This window comes from Pongo pygmaeus, chromosome 18 (assembly GCF_028885625.2).
Source record: "Pongo pygmaeus isolate AG05252 chromosome 18, NHGRI_mPonPyg2-v2.0_pri, whole genome shotgun sequence".
Lineage (NCBI taxonomy): Eukaryota > Metazoa > Chordata > Mammalia > Primates > Hominidae > Pongo > Pongo pygmaeus.
The window spans coordinates 51,311,502-51,331,335 of NC_072391.2; the positions used below are offsets into that span (position 1 = coordinate 51,311,502).

The window sequence follows — 19,834 nt, forward strand, 5'->3', positions numbered from 1 at the left end:
GGAGGGGAGTGGGTGAGTGCAGAGTGGGGAAGCAGCAGTCAGCCACGTGGGCTGGGGAGATGCTGCTGGGGGAAAGGCGGCCTCCTCCCATTTCCTCTTGAGCCAATCATTATTGCTATGCCTTCTTTTCCATCTGTTACATTCAGTTGGAACTTTACGTTATTTTATTTTTCATGAATTTTGATGATTTATTTTTGTTTGAAAAACAACAACAACAAATCTAATGAACAACAACAACAAATCTAAACCATCTGATGTGCTGGGTGAGCAGAACAGCCACAGACCCTGGTCTCCCCCTCTGACAGTACTGGTTGTGATCACATAATTACTTGCTAGACTGATCTGTACTGATTTATAGGGGGTCAATCTTTCTGTTCATCTCAGTTCCGCAGGGTCCTATACCAGGAGCTTGTCAAAGAAGCTCATTTTACTAGAATACAGAAAACAAAGATGGAGAGCAAGCACACTTGCAGATGTGGAGGCCAAAAAACATTCCACTTCCTATACCTGTAATTATTCAAAAGCCACAGAGCCAGCTGGGTGTGGTGGCTCACCCCTGTAATCCCAGCACTTTGGGAGGCCCAGGTGGATGGATCGCTGGAGCCCGGGAGTTCCAGACCAGCCTGGGCAACATGGAGGAACCCCATCTTTAATACAAAAAAAAAAAAAAATTAGCCAGTTGTGGGGCACGCGCCTGTCATTTCAGCTACCCCGGAGGCTGAGATGGGAGGATCGCTTGAGCCCGGGGAGGTCAAGGCTGCAGTGAACCCGTGATTGTGCCACGCACTCCAACCTGGGTGACAGAGGGAGACTCTGTTTCAAAAAAATAAATAAAAATAAAAGCCACATAGTCACAAGCGAGGATGGGGGATCTTCTGAACAAGTCCAGACTCTTTCCCAGGTCACCCGAGTTTCCACCAAACTCTCCTTTCCTCTGGAACACATAAAAAGATGTTAAATTTTAAAAGTTGCAACTTCCCAGAGCTGTTCATTTGCAGACCCTGGGGAGAGTTAACCAAGAGGGATTTGCAAAGCTCTTAACTTTAGAAGGTTAGGAAGGCTCCTGTGGAGACTGATGAGAGACAGCTGGTCCCAAGGGGGCATGGCAACTTGGAGGCTGAAAATGTGGACTCTGCAGTCAGAAAGCGTCCATGGTAATCCAGGCTCCAAGACTTCCTAGCCATGTGGCCCTGGACTAGTGAGTTAACTTGGCCAAGGCTCAGTTTTCTCATCTGTAAGATGGAACTTTTTCACTGGGCTAGTGTTTGATGGAAAGAATTGACATGTGTAAAGCAGTAAGAAGAGTGTATAGCACATGTTTAATAAAAGCTGATTGATACAGAAAGGTCACAGTGCTGCAGGAAGAATCACATGTTTCTCTCCCCACTTCTACCATTCTTAAGAGTGAACTCTGGGAGACAGGCATGTTTATTCTCTTCTGCATCCAGCACAGTGACTTATATCTGTTGGGCGTCAAGAAACAAAGTTAATAATGAAAAGTTGGGATTGGGAGCTGGGAAGTCTGACTTCTAGTCTGAGCTCTGTGGCTTTGGGCAAGTCTCTTCCTCTCTCTGGGACTCAGGGACCTGGGAGATAAAGCCTGGGTTGGAATTAGCATTTCTTGAAGTTTGCCCTGGGACTCTAGGAATACAATCATGTTTTATGTTTCAGGGCAAAGGAAGAGACAAGAAGGGTTCTGTGGTCAAATAGGTTTAGGCAAGGTTAGGATAAACAGCCAAACCAAGTCTCTTTGCAGAGCTTCTCAGAGCCCTTACACAGCCAGCATTTCTGAGATCCTTGAATTTGGAGCCCTTCTTTGGCAGAGCATCTTGTGGAACTTACTTTGGGAAATGCTGGGCTCTATGAGATCTTCTCCAGGGTCTTTCCGCATCTGGATGTTTTATAAGGGTGGCCCAAGAACAGGTCATTCTGCTTTGTTGGGCTTATAGCTCGGTTTCCTAAGAAGGGAGGGAAGTGAGGGAACAGCTGGGAATCCTTCAGGACTGGGAGGCTCTCCAGGGCAAGCAGGAGGTCTTTGCAATCTCCTCCAAGGCAGGGATGGATGGGGGAAATCTTTATTTTTATAGATTTAGGGGGTACAAGTGTCATTTGGTTCCATGGATTTATTGCATAGTGGTGAAATCTGGGCTTTTAGTGTAGCCATCACCCAAAGAATGTTCATTGTACTCATTGCAAAAGAAATCACTATGTAAAAAAGATACCTGCACTGGTGTGTTGATCTCAGCACTATTCATAATAGCAGATATGAAATCAGCCTAAGTGTCCATCAGCGATGCTTAGATAAAGAAAATGTGGTGTGTATACATATACAATGGAATACTACTCAGCCATAGAAAAGAGTGACATCATGTCTTTTGCAGCAACATGGGTGGAATTGGAGGACCTGGGAAGTCTTTGAACCCCTGAGCTCCTGGTCTGAGCATAGGAGTCTTTGTGGAGGACAGTGAGAACGACTCTGAATGCCCAGGAAGTTACTTATGCCAAGGAATGTGCTCAGCCCAGCAGAAAGGCAGGCCTCCCACTATTTAGATGGGAACCCTCTCTGGGAGGCTAATGTCCATGATTTCTCTGAGACTCCAATACTGAGGGGCTTGCTGGGGCATGGCAGAGGCTGCCTGACTAGGAAGGGAGTGGAGGAGATAGGAAGAGGAGATAGGATGAGGAGATCTGGATAGAGTGAGAGAGCCATGTGATTATCCTAGGAAATCCAATTCTGGGAGAGGGAAGGGTAGGTGCAAAGGCCCTGGGGCATGAGTGCATTTGGTGTATTCAAGGAACAGGGAGGAGGCCATAGTGACTTGAGTGGAGTGAGCGAGAGAGAAAGAATGAGAATGAACTGAGAGATGCAGCTATAGAACAGTGTATAAGCCCTTGTAAAATGTGTGAGAACTTGGATTGTATTTCTTAAAAAAAAAAAATATTTTGGCCAGGGATGGTTGCTCATGCCTGTTATCCCAGCACTTTGAGAGGCTAAGGCAGGTGAATCACTTGAGGTCAGGAGTTCGAGACCAGCCTGGCCAACATGGTGAAACCCCATTTCTACTAAAAGTACAAAAATTAGCCTGGCCTGGTGGCATGAACCTGTAGTCCCAGCTATTTGGGAGGCTGAGGCAGGAGAATTGCTTGAACCTGGGAGGCGGAGGTTGCAGTGAGCTGGGATCACACCATTGCACTCCAGGCTGGGCAACAGAGCGAGACTCCATCTCAAAACAAACAAACAAACAAAAAACTTTATTGAGGCACATATTGCGTATTATGGAATTCACCCTTTTCAAGTGTACAACTCAATGCTTTTTTTTAACTAAATTTACCAAGTTGTACAACCATCACTCAAAATCCATGTTGGAGCATTTTGATCACCCTGATACGATCCCTTGTGCACATGTACGATTGATCCCCTTTCTCCTCTGCCCCCATCCAGACGGCTGCTAATCTACTTGCTGCCATCTTTGCAGCTTTACCTTTTCTTGATCTTCCCTGGAAATGGAATCATATAATGTGTGGTCTCTTCTGTCCGGCTTCTTTCACTGAGTATAATGTTTTTGAGATTCATCCAGGCTGCGGCACATACCCGTCGTTCATTCCTTTTTATTGCTCAGTGGTATTCTGACTTAGATTGTGTGTTCAGTGGTGGCAGGAATCCAGAGGTGATTCTGGAGCATGAGGGAGACTTATCATGACAGCGCCTGTGCTTTATCACAGGGAAGTGTCATTCCCGGCAAGGTGAGCCCCGGGCTTTGCATGAGTGGGGTCTGGTTCTGCCACTTAAGGGCTGGTGTCCTTGGAAAAGTCCTTTCACCTTGCTGAGTCTTAGTTTTCTCATTTCTTTTCTTTTTTAAATTATTTATTTCTGATTGTGGTAAAATATACAGAACATAAAATTTACCATTTTAATGATGTTTAAAGTGTGCAGTTTTTGCACATTAACATTAAATACATTCACATCGTTGTGCAACCTATCTCCAGAACTCTTTTCGTCTTGCAAAATTGCAACTCTGCACCCATCACACACGAACTCCCTATTCTCTCTTCCCTCAGCCCCCGGCAACCTCCATCCCACTTTCTGTCTCTTGAAAATGACTGCTCTAGGCATCTCACACAGTCTACAAGGGCCTATCTGCTGCCCTAACAGATGAGTCTCTGAGTTGATTCTCATTCTCTTTCACTTGCTTACTCCACTCAAGTCACTATGAGGTATTCCTACAGTATCTGTCACTTTGTGATTGTTTAATTCAGCGTAAATCCTCAAGGTCCACCCACGTCGTAGCATATGTCAGAGCATCCTTCCTTTTCAAGGCTGAGTAATATTCCATTGTATGGATAGACCACATCGTGTTTATCCATTTTCCTATCGATGGCCACTTGGATTGTTTCCACCTTTTGGCTGTTGGGAATACTGCTGCGACATGGTATATATGCATGTTAAAGACAGGGGTGAGAACATTTACCTACTTGATACAACTGTGGTGAGGATTAGGTGAAACAATTCACACAAAGTGCTGAGCACAGGGCCTGGCACACGTAAGTGCTGGGTGAACACCTTTCAACAATGATGCAATGACCATGGAGCCCTTATTATGAATGGGATCTGTAAGCCAAGCATTTGATAGAAAAATGTCACAGGATGGGGAGCTCAAAGACAGGGCAAAGAGAGTTTTGTTTTTTTAATATAAACGGTAATGTGACCCTAATTTTTAAAATTTAGAAAATCGAGAAGAAAAAAACTTCACCCATAATCTGGCCTCTTTAACTGAGTTTCAATTTCCGTCTACTTCAGAAGGATTAACCAGACCTTCTGGTTTCAGAAGAACAGAGGAAAACTGGAAGGACCTGGGGTGTGGGGGCTGACTGGGGGTGATGAGGAAACACTGCAGAAGGCTCTCCTGCCAGAGGAATCATGTCCCTGTTTTGCTTTGGAAACCCCGGGGCCGGACTGGTTCAGCCAAGAGGGGGCTGCATTTTTTGGCTTCAGCACTGAGAGAGAGAGGAATCAAAAAAAGGAAGTATCATTTCCTTAACTACTAGGTATTAATATCCTGTTTAATTTAATTTCGGCTTTCTGCGCCGGTGAGCTCTTTTCCCTCTAACAAACAGTGTCAGCTTGGCAGGGAGTTTCTGACAGTATCAAAAGAGGATTTAGCTCTGAACCCTTGCCATGAAAGTGTCTCTATCTGCACACAGAAGAGAGCATTGTGTCCTGCGAAGACGGTAATTGACTGAATGAGGCCTGGCACCTGGGCCTGCCATGGAGCCCTGATAAGGACATAAAGCCAGGCTTAAAGGGCCTGCTTGCCAGAGGCAGAGACGCTCACACGTCCCTGGAAGGAGGGAAGCCCAGCCATCCCTGCCATCCCAGAGGAGAGCTGAGTGCAGGGGATCAGCCCCTGCAGCCCTGCAGAAAGAGGGTCCTGGGTGGATGCAGGCTGGGAGCATACCTCACTTCAGCATGGTGAACTGGCACTCTTTGTGGGAGATAAGCAGGGGGGAGGTGGGCGGGGCTGGCCCCAGCTGGCTGATGTGCCTATTTGCCTTCTTTCTTTCTTTCTTTCTTTCTTTCTTTCTTTCTTTCTTTCTTTCTTTCTTTCTTTCTTCTTTCTTTCTTTCTTTTCTTTCTTTCTTTCTTTCTTTCTTTCTTTCTTTCTTTCTTTCTTTCTTTCTCTCTCTCTCTCTTTCTTTCTTTCTTTCCTTCCTTCCTTTCTTTTCTCTTTCTTTCTTTCTTTTCTTCTCTTTCTTTCTTTCTCTCTCTTTCTTTCTTTTTTCTTTTTCTTTCTTTCACTTTTTTTTTTTTTTTTTTTTGCAGGGTCTCACTGTCACCCAGGCTGGAGTGCAGTGGTGCAATCACAGCTCTCTGAAGCCTCAAACTTCCAGGCTCAAGCAATCTTCCCACCTCAGCCTCCCAAGTAGCAGGGACTACAGGTGCACGCCACCATGCTTGGCTAATTTTTCTATTATTTGTAGAGGCAGGGTCTCATTATGTTGCCCAGGCCAGTCTTGAATTCCTGGGCCCCAGTGATCTGCCCACCTCAGCCTCTCAAAGTGCTGGGATTACAGGGATGAGCTACCGTGCCTGGCGTTAAGCCCCCTATTTTTTGATAAACACACCCTATTCTTATTTGGCTGGCCCCCATCTAGCAAGATCCAGCCTCCATTGTCTGGACTTTTTTGTCTTTAATCTTCTTGTCTTGAGCTACACAGCCACTGTAGAAATGAATCAGGATCCTTGTGAGTCTGTGTAGTTAATTTCCCTAGTGATTTCAAGATGCTCTGTGCTCTGGGAGGCCCTTGCTCAGGCCTGACAACCTTGAACAGGATTGCCTATCTTTCTGAGAACTCTGGGTTGATCACACTGCTTCTTCCCACCTTCAAGAGAAACAAATACTTTCTGGTTCTTCCTTTGTAAACTGATGGCAATTTCACCCATAAGTGACCACAGGGTCATTGCCCACACACCCATCCATCCATCCATCAATGAATCTATCCATTCACCCATTCATTCATCAATATATTTATCCATTCATCTATCCATCCATTCATTCATCCATTTATCCATTCACCCATTCATTCACCAGTCTATCCAGCCAGCCAGCCAGCCAACTTTGGAGAGCTTATTATACTTCACATAGAGGTGGACAGTATCTTTAATAGACTTTTAATGGTGAGAGCTGTTGAAGCCTGAATTCCTAACTGTGTGACCTTGGCTAAGTCACTGCCTTAGAGTTTGCCATAATTAGAGCCTGCAATAGTCAGAGGCAGGCTAACTTTTAAAAGATAGCTCCTAATATCAGTGGCTTAACATAATATACATTTATTTCTAATTCATGATCCAAAGCAGATGTTTTTGATTAATGCACATCATTACTCCATGCAGTGACTCAGAGATCTAAATTCCTTGATGCTGAAACTCAGCCCTTCTCTAGTCAAAGGAGTCTTTTTCATTCTGCTGGTGCATTGAGTAAAAGTGAGGATAAGCTATGGGAGGCCTAGACATGGTGCACATTCACTTCTGCTCACCTTCCATTGGCCAGAACTCAGTCAGGCCACATATGACTGTAAGGGTGGCTGTGTACCCAGGAAGAGGAGGAGAGTGTGGACATTGGTGGGTAACAGCTGTCTCTGCCACTGGGCTTCCAGGTGGCTTTTAATCACAAAGAAACAGTAAAATGTTAGAGACCAAGAGAAAGACGTTAAAAGGCTTTCAGATATGCTTTATTCCCTAAGCAGAAAGTTAGATGTTATCTACATTACCTCTGACTGCTGCCAATACAGGGAGATTCCTCAACTGTCCAAAAAGCTTGAGGAATCGCAGCTGGTGGAGTCAGGAGTGGATAGCAGAGGAGTTTTTCTGGAACCTGAACCCAGAATACAATATGACCAGAATACTGCTCCAAAATGGAGATAGGGAGGTCGTGTTCTGACCTCTTTAAATTTTTGACATTGGGAAGAAATGAAAGGCCCACAATACAACCTGATCACAATCTTCTGTTATCTTGTGCAGAATTCTGATGGACAAGATTATACCTACTCTTTTCTAGAAACACATAAAAGTGTATATTTCAAAATCACTACCACCACCACCATCATCATCATCACATTTACTGAGTGTTTACTATGTGCCAGGAACTGTTCTAAGAGTTTTATATAATTGTCTCATTTAGGCCGGGCACAGTGGCTCATGCCTGTAATCCCAGCACTTAGGGAGGCTGAGGCGGGTGGATCACTTGAGGTCAGGAGTTCGAGACCAGCCTGGCCAACATGATGAAACTTCGTCTCTACTAAAAACACAAAAATTAGCTGGCATAGTAGTACACATTCGTAATCCCAGCTACCCAGGAGGCTGAAGCAGGAGAATTGCTTGAATCCGGGAAGCAGAAGTTGCAGTGAGCTAAGATCACACCACTGCACTCCAGCCTGGGTGACAGAGGGAGACTCCATCTCAAAAAAAAAAAATTCTCATTTACTCCTTGCAACAACTTTACCAGGCAAGTATAATTATTATTCCATTTAAGGAAATTTGCAACAGGAAGACTCTGCCCTAGGTCCTGCAGCTCCTAAGTGGGAAGACAAGCAAGAAGGATCTTGGTGATCTTACTTGAGCCCAATAGTGTCATGAGTGCCATGGGTACCTCGGGCCCAGTGCTGGAGGTTCCCCTTAGGGTCTTTTTTATGGCCTTTTAAACTGTGTGTCACTCATGTAACAAATCTGCACAAGTACCTCTGAATCTAAAATAAAACCTAAAATTGTTAAGAAAGTAAAATAATAAAAGTATTCAGTTAGAAAAGACAAATTACTTACAAAGAATAACAGGTGGGTTGACAATAGCAATAGCAATAAGCGTTGCATATTGTAGCAATAAGAATAGTAATCAGAATCCAGAAAATAGTGGAATAATATCCTCAAATTTCTGGGAGAAAATAACTGCTCATCTAAACATATAACCAGCTAAATCGTCTTTTAAGAATGAGAATGAAGCAAAGACATTTTTAGGAAAACAAAGAAAATTTTCACCTTTCTCTCAACTAAAAACTTCTAAAGGTTATATTTCAAAAAGTGAGACTATGAGATATGCAGGGAGGGGTGGTTTCAGAAATATTTGAGTTTTTAAATTTGTCCGTCTTTTCCAACATATTTATGCATATATGAATTAATACAGTATTTGCCTTTCTTGTTTCACAATTAGCAGCGTACTATATATATTCACCGTTGCCTTGTTTGGTTGCTGTTGCTTATTAACATTACAGCCTGGCAATATTTTCATAGCAGTATAAAAATTGAATTCACAAAAGAAGAAGAAAAAAAAGGCCAGGTATGATGTCACATGCTGTAATCCCAGCATTTTGGGAGGCCAAGGCAGGGGGATTGCTTGAGCTCAGGAAATTGAGACCAGCCTGGGCAACATGGTGAAACCCTGTCTCCACACACATATACTAAATTAGCCCAGCATGGTGGCATGCACCTGTAGTCCCAGCTACTTGGGAGGTTGAGGTGAAAGGATTGCTTGAGACCAGGAGGACAAGGCTGCTGAGAGCTGTGATTCTGCCACTGCACTCCAGCCTGGATGACACAGTGAGATACTGTCTCACAAAAAAAAAAAAAAAAGAAATGAAAAGAAAAGAAAAAAGAGAAAACTCTGTATGCCAGTTAGTTTTCTCATCCATAAAATGGGGAAATGGGGATGCCGGTCACTGGCCTGTCTTTTGGGGTAGCTCTGTTGAAGGGATCATATGAAAATGGGTTCAGAAGCATTTGTCCCAGTAGATGATGTCCCAAATGTGTAGAATCATTGCTTTGGATTTACTATCATTTGTTTGCAGGACTTCTTCTGCCCCTGGTCTCAAAATTGCTAAAAGGCATCAAGTGAATTATTCAGCAAAGAGCTTATGACAGAACATGGTGTTCAAATGAAGTCCTTGCCCTTGGAATATTAACCTCGGGAGGCTGGGGTGAGCTAGGAAGTTCAGAGCCTTCCCCTCAGTCTTTGGCAGCCTGCTCAGCTATGTGTGTTTTTCCAGCTCGAGGAGAGATGAGCCTCATCTCCACACTCCAGATGTTTCCAGCCCTGCAGAGCCGTCATCACCTAAGCCAGCTGTCGGGCACTGACTCTCCAGGCTACATTCTCCCGTGGGTTCTCTTTAACCCATTTGGTTTCACTGCAGGGGAATGCCGAAGAGACACAAGTGTTTTTGTTTTCTGTCTTAAAAAATACAGAAACTGTAATCTGTTTTACATCTGGGTCTGACTGCAGACAAGCAAGAGTGGGCGGAATGGAGTGATGGGCAATCCAGCTGCAAGAAGAGGTGCATACCCCTCTGTAGACAGCACATCTGTGCAGGTGTCTAACAGCCGCCTCATGGAAGGAGTCATGGAAGACGTTAGGCCCCTCCAGTTGGGGTAAGGGGATGGGTTGCTTTTCTTTTTCAGTGATACTGGAACCTTTTCTCTTGGAGCATATCTGGTTCTGTCTAGGTTCTCTGGAAACAGTTAGAAGAAATAGCCGGATGTTTGAGGGAAAATGTCTAATGTGCTTAACATCTTTATAAAGCCAGTTCACATTTAGAGAAATGATTTATCCGAATTGATTCTCCAAAACCAGCTCTATTCTCTCTGTGCAAAGGGGCTTTCTTGAAACTTCCAAATGTTTATAGGATGGATGAAACAAACTTGAGGTCCTAAAGTGCAGCTGCTATTTAAATATAAGCGTCTAGGGCCCAGGCAGCTGATTATTGCTGGGTGTTGAGTGCCACATTGCAAAGTGAGCAGCCGGCCTGACTTAAATAACTCTAACTAGGCCCAAACAGTCCTGAAGAGGTTTCTAGAATTAGGTCACAGCCTGGCAAAAGCAGAGAAAGTCTGGAAAAATCCCAGGAGGATTTAAACAGTTTTTTTCCTTTTGTTTCAATCTATCAGATCAAGCAACTGATGCAAGCTTTGGACCAAATGAAACATTTCAAGAACTCACAGTAACATTTCTAAAATCACAATCAGCTGGAGGAATTCGGATTTGCAACTGGCCCAGAAGAACATTTTTGAGGATCTTTTGAAAGTATCACCAAGAGCAAGACTGGTGAAGTGAATTACTGCCATTGTTCCCCAAGGAAAGAAGGATTCATTTCATTCCTAACTGCAAGGCATTCAGCAGGTTAACTGGCAAGTGGAAAAGAGCCTAACCAAATTATCCCTTGGGACCATCAAAACATTTAATAAACCAAGACACAAATGCCTCCCAAAAATTCCATCTGCAAGAAACATTTTCTGCATTAAGAAGCACAAAGGAGATAAGTGTTCTATTCATCCACGCAGGCAACGCTGTCACCCAGGAAGAGTCGCTCAGGGGGCCTTACTCCACAGCTGACCTCTGATGTGTAGGCAGGCCTGGAACAGAATCAATTGCAAAAAAAGAAAAAACTAAAAAAAACCAGCATCGTTTGTGGGATTCTCCCTCAATGTCTGTTCCGTGAAAGATGCATTTTGTCCTCTGGAGCCTGGTGTTGGAAATAAACTTGGCTGCACAGGTAAACTCTTAAGAGGCTGGCTAATGCCAGGCGATTCTCTCAGCTTGTGAAATCTCAGCCTTTTACTTGGTCATATTTTCAAAAGAGAAGACAGCTAATGGGAGTAAGTTCCTTACATTAAAAACATACTTCCAGTTAACAGCACCAAACCACTTAAGTTGGAAGCAGACCAATTATTAATTAGATGAATGGCCTTTTATAAATCCCTCTGCAGGCTCAGGACAACTGATGGGTTTATGGTCCATGCATTAGAGAACATGGTTCCTCCGTGGTTATAATTATCTACAGTTGCTGGCAATTGGGGTTATTGCACCAAAATCAGATGCCCCATGAACATGCTGTCCTGAGCTACCATGGGGTGATGGGGAGAAAGCTGAAATAGCAGAGGATGGTTTATTCTATTGTCCTTCTTAAGCTGTTTGATCTTGGGACAATCCCTAGAGGTTTTTTTCTTGGTTTCCTCATCTGAATGTGCATGTAATTGATATCTCTAGTTTTTCTCTGCCCAGCATCCATTCCCCCTTTCTTTTGATAGCAATCTCTTGGTTTCCATGGAGAAACCATCCCTTCTCCACTCCCAGTGTGTTTGGTTTGGGGGAACTGGCTGCACTCTTAGCTCTAGGGATGGGCATGTGGCCCAAGCCTGACCAATCAGAACACTGCATCCTTCTAATCCCAGCGATTGGTTCAGATCTAATCAGAAACAAAGAAAGTCAATTTCCTGGCACCATGTAAACAACCATTGTTCATGGAGAGCAGATCTGACATGTTTTGACTCCGGCGCTCAGCTTCGTTCAAGTCTGTGAATGTTTGTAAGTTGAAAGTTTGGGGAGTTCATATGTTTTCTGTAATTCTTTTAAAAATATTTGGAAGACTGTAAAAGAAATCCCTTGCTTTTATAATGCAAACTACAGAAAGTAGAGCCACACAAGATCTTGGCTGGTGGGGCTGAGAAACACTGATTTAATGGAGAATCCCCTGGACATGGAGACATTAGTCAAGAGTGTAACTACTGCTGGAAAGTATAGTTCACCATGCCCAGTGGCTTTAGTTGCACACAAAGTTTAGTTTCCCTTCATGTCACTGTCCTGCTGACAGTGGGTAGAAGGGACTCTGCTCCCCCAGACATTCAGTGTCAGGTTCCTTCCATCTGGTGGCTCCAGCGTCCCCTGCACCTGCTGAGCTCCCACTGGATCTTTGCATTCTGACAGCAGGTGGCAGGAAGAGAATGCTGGGGTATTGTGCTGAGGTTTGATGGGAAGACTGGCAGTGATGCATTTATTCTGCCTACATGCCATTGGTCAGAACGCAGTCACATGGCCCCCTAACTGCAAGGGATGCTGGGAAATATAGTCTAGCTGGGTGCCCAGGAGGAAAAGGGGAAAACATAGGTGGACAGCAACCAGATCGCCTCTGCCCTGCCATGGTAACACAATTACAACTTGAGCATGCTTTATTTTTGTGAATATGGATATCACAGGTGTGCTTTCTTTTGGGGATAGATGATATAGAAGAAAATAACAAAAACTCAAATCTGGCTGGGCCTGATGGCTCATGCCTGCAATCCCTGCACTTTTGGAGGTCAAGGCGGGAGGATCACTTGAGCCCAGGAGTTTGAGACCAGCCTGGGAAACATGGCAAAACCCTATCTCTACAAAAAGTACAAAAATTAGCCACTCAAGAGGGTCCACTTGTAGCCCCAGCTACTCGGGAGACTGAGGTGGGAGTTTAGGGTTGCAGTGAGCCATGATTACACCACTGCACTCCAGCCTGGGTGACAGTGAGATCCTTTCTCAAAATAAATAAATAAATAAAACTCAAAGCCAGCCATTTCTGGTGTATTCTGCCTCCATAGGATGGAAATTATTTAGACATAACAAGCTTCTTGGTTAACATTTAATGTCACCTTTGTCTTAAGTGATTTATTTGATGTTAGGAAACAGAGTTGAAGGGTCCAGTGTTGCTTTAGTCAGAACTGGGTTTTCCTATAACCAGGCATAAATCTAGTATCCTATCTGGTTATTTGTTTGTGACTGTCTCAAAATCTGGTCCCCAAGAAAGCTGAAATTTTATATATATCAAATCATCTTAAGGCTCCACACTCATCCTATGGGTGACATTATACGTGTTCATGAGAAAATCATTTCAAGGGCTACAAATGAGTCCTTTAGTAATACCCAGGAGTCATAATGTCTGTGACATAATGAACCTTCCTAAATTACAACCTACAATAATTAGATCACTTATTGCTGCATTCCAGGCCCTGAAACAATTTGCTTAAAGTGATAGTTACCTCTAATGAAAAGATACATAACGGAAAATGTCAGCAACCTTTTAAATCCTCCACGACTTATCATGAGAACTGTCTTGTGCAAAGTGCCCATGGAGAAACATCTGTGTCACCATCTCCTCCTAAATTAGGTGAGCATTTTATGACTGCTTGGAAATGGAGAGAATTCCCTAGGGTGGTAAGAAGATTAGGTAAGGGTTAGCTGCCTCTTTCAGCCTTTTTCCTACCCTGTCGCACCTCTGCCTCTCTCTCCCTTCCCCAGCATTCACTGTGGCTGAAATGCCTCCAGAATCTTAACTAAAAAGATCTATGGTTGGGCTGGGTGCTGTGGCTCATGCCTGCAGTCCCAGCACTTTGAGAGGCCAAGGCAGGAGGATTGCTTGAGCCCAGGAGATTGAGGCTGCAGTGAGCTATGATCATGCCACTGCACTGCAGCCTGGGTGACAGAGCAAGACCCTTATCTCTTAAAAAAGAAAAGAAAAGAAAAGAAAAGTAGATGGGATGGTTATCAGCTTCTCGTGAGGTGGGCTTTCCTTGAACTCCTGGAGTCCCTGGCCACGTGGCAGACGGGAGGTTCCTAGTCTCCCTCCAAGCCCTTTCCAAGTGGGCACACTTCATAGCCGCTTCTCTGATGAGGGTGAAGGGGGTGCTCCATTCTGGGGGCTGATGGAGAACGTTGTCTGGAGAGGGCTGGCTATGTCTAGCAGTCATGCCCTCAGCAAGAGACAGGATCATTCGAGGAGGACTTCAAAAGGCACTGTTTACGGAGATGTGGGCAGGAGGCAGGGAAACCAATGACAGTGGAACCGTTGCTCCCCTCTAGACCTAAAGCGACAAGGGGAGGGAGCAGTTATCAGAATCCAGAAGAGACAGGCGGATAGAGGGGGCCACCTAGAGCCATCTGCTAAAGCCACAGCCTGTCCTAGGTGCCCCAGAGGGAGAGAGCCCGGGAATAGACACCATCTGGCTTTCCTCCTTTTTCTCTGCCTCCCTCTACTCTCTTATCAGGGCTCCCTGCTGGCTCTTCTGTAAGCTGTGTGGGGAGATGAGATGGGAGGAGGCATGGGAACTCTGATTCTTTCCAGGGATCAGCCTCCTGGGCCAAGGAGCAGGGGGAGGAGAGGGGAGAGCAGATCTGGGGCAGGGGACACACAGATGTCCTCCAGGTCAGGTTCTGCCTAGAGTCCTTCTGTTTGGGAAACCATCTTCTCTGCCTGCTACAACTGTGACTCCTCCTCCATGCCCTTGGTCCCTGGGCTGTCACGCTCCTCTGGGTGGATGGGAACCAGCCTCTGGGGCCTCCAGCAAGGCCAGCAGCTCACTGACTTGAGGTCCCTGACCCGGGACTATGTTCCCACCCTCAGCTTTGGCTCTTTCTGGAGATCAACGGGGCTGCATGGCAAGGGCATCTGATGACAATTTATGGTGCTCCTCTACCCAGAAGGCAGACAGATTTTGTTTGTTTGTTTTTGTTTTGAGACAGAGTCTTGCTCTGTCGCCCAGGCTGGAGTGCAGTGGCATGATCTCCACTCACTGCAACCTCCATCTCCTGGGTTCACATGATTCTCCTGCGTCAGTCTCCTCAGTAGCTGGGATTGCAGGCATGCACCACCACAACTGGCAAATTTTTGTATTTTTAGTAGAGACAGAGTTTCACCATGTTGTTCAGGCTGGTCTCCAACTCCCGACCTCAGGTGATCCACCCTCCTCAGCCTTCTGAAGTGTTGGGATTATAGGCATGAGCCATGGTGACTGGCGTAGCAGCCAGAATTTGAGGCTTCCTTGACTTTAAGAGCCCACCCTAAAAGTCTGAGGATATACACCCTCGTGAGAATGAAGGAGTTCCACCAGAAAAATAGTTGATAACCACACCCTTCTAGAAAAGGGGTTCACTCGGCTACACTCCTAGTTCTTGAGAAAAAATAGGAACAGAAAGGAAATTATTATTGTTTAGACCTTCTGGCTTCCAGAAAATTTATTTGAAAGCACCTAGGGTGGCGTCTGGCACATGGTGGGTGCTGAGAAATCGTCAGGGGGATCTGAGTTCAGGGCCTAAAAGCTAGTTCTCGGAGCAAAACCTTCCTTGATGCCAGCCATCCAGCAGAAAAGAACAGGATCCATTTTGCAGCTAAAAATCATTTATTTGCCTTCAGGCTTAAGTGTCAATAACAATTGTGCTAATAATAACAACTCATTTTAATGCAATAGGTAATTTATTGATGTGTTCCCATTGTGAGCCTCAGGACAACTCTGTGAAGGAGCTAGAGATGAGGAACAAGCCTCGAGAGCCAGAGGCACCGGGGCACTGGGAGTGCAGCCTGCCCTGCTTGACACGGAAGCTGGTGCTCCAACCACCATCCCTGCTTTGCAAGCCTAGCTGGGGAAAAGAAAAATCCAGAATTATAAGATGTCATCCCTCAAGGGGCCAATGGCCTAGTTGAAGAAACAAGCAAACCTTTAGGGAGGAGTTGCAGGTACTGTAGGACTCAGATGTCAGTGTAAATGTGTGTGCAAGTGTGTGATAGTATGTGTGAGAGTGTGTGTGCGAGTGTGTGTGTGTGAGTGTGAGTGTATCTGTGTGTGTGAGTGTGTGACTGTGAATGTGTGTGTGAGACAGTGTGAGTGTGAGTATCTGTGTGTGTGAGTGTGTGTGCACACATGTGTGTGTGTACAAGCGGGTGGGAGCAGGCTGCCCCGCTGGGAAGAAACAACTACATCTGTTCTCTTTTTCTCCCATCCTCTGTGACTTCACTCAAGATTCAAAGTCCCAGGGAAGATTCTGATTGGTTGATCTGGAGTCATGTACACACCCATTAGGCAGGGAAGGGGTGTGGCAACTTGATTGACTGTCCTTCAAGACTACACACAGTGGGGGAGTGTTAGGTAATTCCCCCACACAAATCCAATTACTGTTATGGAAAGAAGATGGAATTTATTAGGGGAGGTTGAAAAATAAGCAAGCATCCACTATGCAAGACATTGTCATGCCTGCAGATGTTTACCCCATCCTCTACGGCTCCACAAGCCAGGCAGAGCAGGTGGCACTGGAGAAGTGGAAGCCGAGAGAGGGAAGTGACTTGCCCAGGTAACACACAGCATCCACCTTACTCCCATGCCACCACCTGCCCCACCTTGCTGTCTCTCAGGCTGCACAGCCTGTGGGTACCTGCTCTGGCCACCCAAGGCCTGCTTGGCAAGGTAGGGGCTGAGGTGAGCCCAAGACAACAAGGGACATGCCTTACCTGCCCCAGGCTGGAGGCAGAGTGGGCCATAGGGTCCAGGCAAGAAGAAAGTGTTCTTTTTAACAGCTTCCTAACAGGGACAGGCAGTCACCTTCTCCCACCTAGAGATCATGGATCTCCGCCCAGCGTGGTACCTGCTGTGACTCTTACTTGCTGGAAGAAGAGTCTGGAGATGAGGGCATGGGTGACAGTGGGCTGGGGCCCCAGGTGAGCAGAGCAGGTTAGGAAGGTCTGGTTCCAGAACCCAGGAGAAGAGCAAAGTTGACCTTGTTCCATCCTGCAAAATTATCAGCAGCTATGAAATGTTGGCTTCCTAAGACGGGGAATAAACTTTCCAAAGTCCCTGCCTATCTAAAGCAAATAGCCCTGAGTCGGAACTTCTTCCTTCTCCTGGCTCCAAGGGTGGGTCAGAGGCCAAGAGAGTTCTGTTCCAATTCTAGTTCCGTCACTGACTAGCCGTAACCTCGCGCTCATCTCCCTGGATCTCATTTGTACAATTGGAAGGTTGAATTAGAAAACAATTACAGTTAAAATAATATTAATATTAATGAGTAACACTGCCCTAAGTGCTTGAGGCAGAGAACAGCTACCTGTCCACCAAAAAGTTGAGCTTTTTCTGCCATAGTGTAGAGTTCACCCTGGGAGGCAGTAACCCAGCCAGGGTCTCCATTTCCCAGGCCCTTGTGTACAGGCGCAAAACAGTAACATTTTCTGGCTTTTGGCTACTATGAACAGTGCTGCTATGGACATTTGTGTACACATTTTTGTTTGCACATCTATTTCCAATTCTTTTGGTTATATATCCAGGAGCGGAATTTCTAGATCATATGATAATTCTTTTTTTGGGGTTGTTTTATTTATTTATTTGTAGTAGTCCATTTTCTTTTCTTTTTTTTAATTGTACTTTAAGTTCTAGGATACATGTGCACAACGTGCAGGTTAGTTACATATGTATACATGTGCCATGTTGGTGTGCTGCACCCATTAACTTGTCATTTACATTAGGTATATCTCCTAATGCTATCCCTCCTCCCTCCCCCAACCCCATGACAGGCCCTGGTGTGTGATGTTCCCCACCCTGTGTCCAAGTGTTCTCATTGTCCAATTCCCACCTATGAGTAAGAACATGCAGTGTTTGGTTTTCTGTCCTTGGGATAGTTTGCTCAGAATGATGGTTTCCAGCTTCATCCATGTCCCTACAAAGGACATGAACTCATCCTTTTTTAGGGCTGCATAGTATTCCATGGTGTATATGTGACACATTTTCTTAATGCAGTCTATCATTGATGGACATTTGGGTTGGTTCCAAGTCTTTGCTATTGTGAGTAGTGCCACAATAAACATACGTGTGCATGTGTCTTTATAGCAGCATGATTTATAATCCTTTGGGTGTACACCCAGTAATGGGATGGCTGGGTCAAATGGTATTTCTAGTTCTAGACCCTTGAGGAATTTCCACACTGTCTTCCACAATGGTTGAACTAGTTTACAGTCCCATCAACAGTGAAAAGTGTTCCTATTTCTCCACATCCTCTCCAGCACCTGTTGTTTCCTGACTTTTTAATAATCATATGGTAATTCTATGTTTAATTTACTGAGGAACCACCAAGTCTGATTACCACTTTGTTCCAAGATGCATACAACTTTATCATAAGACATTCAGAAAATGCATACACACATAACAAAACATTAAACATTTGCAAAAACAGGTAATGGGCTGAGTTTGGTCCACAGGCCACAGTTTGCCTCTGGTATAGGGAATGCCAACAATATTCTTTCTCCAGATTGCCAGGTAGTAACATTTACTAATCACTCATTTAGGAACATTCACTAATCTGTACCTGCCCTGTGGGGGAATGCGGCAGGGTCCTGGATTTTACTGTTTAATTCTTCCAGCCAATATTTATTGAACGTCTCTTGTGTGCCAAGTGCTGAGTTCTTCTCTTCTGTGAAAAACGGAAGTCCAGGCTGTGCCCACAAAATTACATTCCAGGGGCTGTGGCTGATGCAAGTAAGCACAAGGCTATGGCAGCCAGTAAGAGGGCATCTAACTCCAAATGCAAATTTCTGGCGGGTGGGAGGGTACAGACACACAGAGCAAAACAGGTTGTTTCCTTAACTGATCTCTCAAGTTGGGGTAACCTGTGAAATCTTATTCATCTCTACATTCAGAGGACCCAGCCCACTGCCTCTTTCTCCTTCCTGAGACCAGAAGCAGAGACATTTAAACCCTAGGAGATGACAGTCGTGGAATGGAGGGATTCCAAACCACCCAAATAATCACAGGGAGAAAAGTTGCCTGCTGACTAGGAACACCCTCCTTGAATTGTCAGGTGAGGGAGAAAGGTTTATTGTGTTCAGCCACTGAAGTTGTCAGGACTATTTGTTACAGCATCTAGCATTACTCTAACTAATAAAGTGCTTTTTGCACATCATCTCACTGAAGTTTCTCAAAAATCATATGAAAGGGAGGTTTGAATCATCCCAGGTTTACTTACAAGGAAGCTGAGTCTCAGAGAGGTTAAGTGGCATGTCCAAGGTCACACAGCTAGTAAATTCAAGAGCTTGAACTCTAACCTGGAGAAGTCTATCCTCAAAGCCCATGCTTTGGGCGACTCTCTCTGTTAACAAAGGGCTCCACTGGCTCTGATTCTGATCGATATATCATCCAGCCCTGCTGTCCAGCTCAGGCAATGGAATCCAGGAAGAAGAAGGAGGCAGCCCTGTCCTGGAAATTGTATTAATGGGATGAGACAGGATTTCCCCAGGGCAGGGGCCTGAAAGCCAGAGGCCAGGCAGAAAAGGGCAGTCATCCTGGCTTAAAGAGCCAGCTTTTCCAGGGGTTTGGAGAGTGCTGTCTGCAGACCTGGGCAGAACCACACACCCCAGACCCCAAACTCTTCCTTTACAGGCTGTGGGAGAGAGATGGCAGGCAAGCTCCAAGCAGGAGGACTCCCAAGGTACCTTTTCAGTTCCTGCTCCCTTGAAAATGTTTTTCTTTGCAGGTCGGAGAGGTACTTCTCTCTTTGTAGCCAACATGTCCAAGGCTGACAGGCTAAAACTGCTTGCTTGCTTTTAAGTGTCAGGAGATGTAAATAGTTTTAGTCTTCAGTGGTTTCTGATTGAATATCCTTTTGAAGTAATGATAGCTATAATTTAAAGCAACAGTTACCATATTTTCCTTGCTGGCTGGCCGTCTTTGAAGCACTAAGTATAAATCTGCTTAAAATCTTAAAATAGCTGTAGCTCTGTCTCAATATTCTACCAGGAG

General features: G+C 45.1%; 1 protein-coding gene across 2 annotated transcripts in view; it reads right to left on the minus strand.

Moving 5' to 3' along the window:
• Positions 1 to 15,441: 15,441 nt before the first annotated feature.
• The window catches only part of IRX3 (iroquois homeobox 3), a 42,514-nt gene continuing 38,121 nt past the window's right edge, over positions 15,442 to 19,834 (minus strand). Inside the window, exons 4-5 of one of the 2 annotated variants that reach the window (XM_054453525.2) lie at positions 16,714 to 16,840; positions 15,442 to 15,698 (exon numbers count right to left, since the gene is read on the minus strand). In XM_054453525.2, the coding sequence (XP_054309500.1) occupies positions 15,561 to 15,698; positions 16,714 to 16,840 (265 nt within the window). In that variant the 3' untranslated portion in view covers positions 15,442 to 15,560. The remainder of the gene's footprint in view (positions 15,699 to 16,713; positions 16,841 to 19,834) is intronic. The other variant, XM_054453531.2, reaches the window with a different exon arrangement.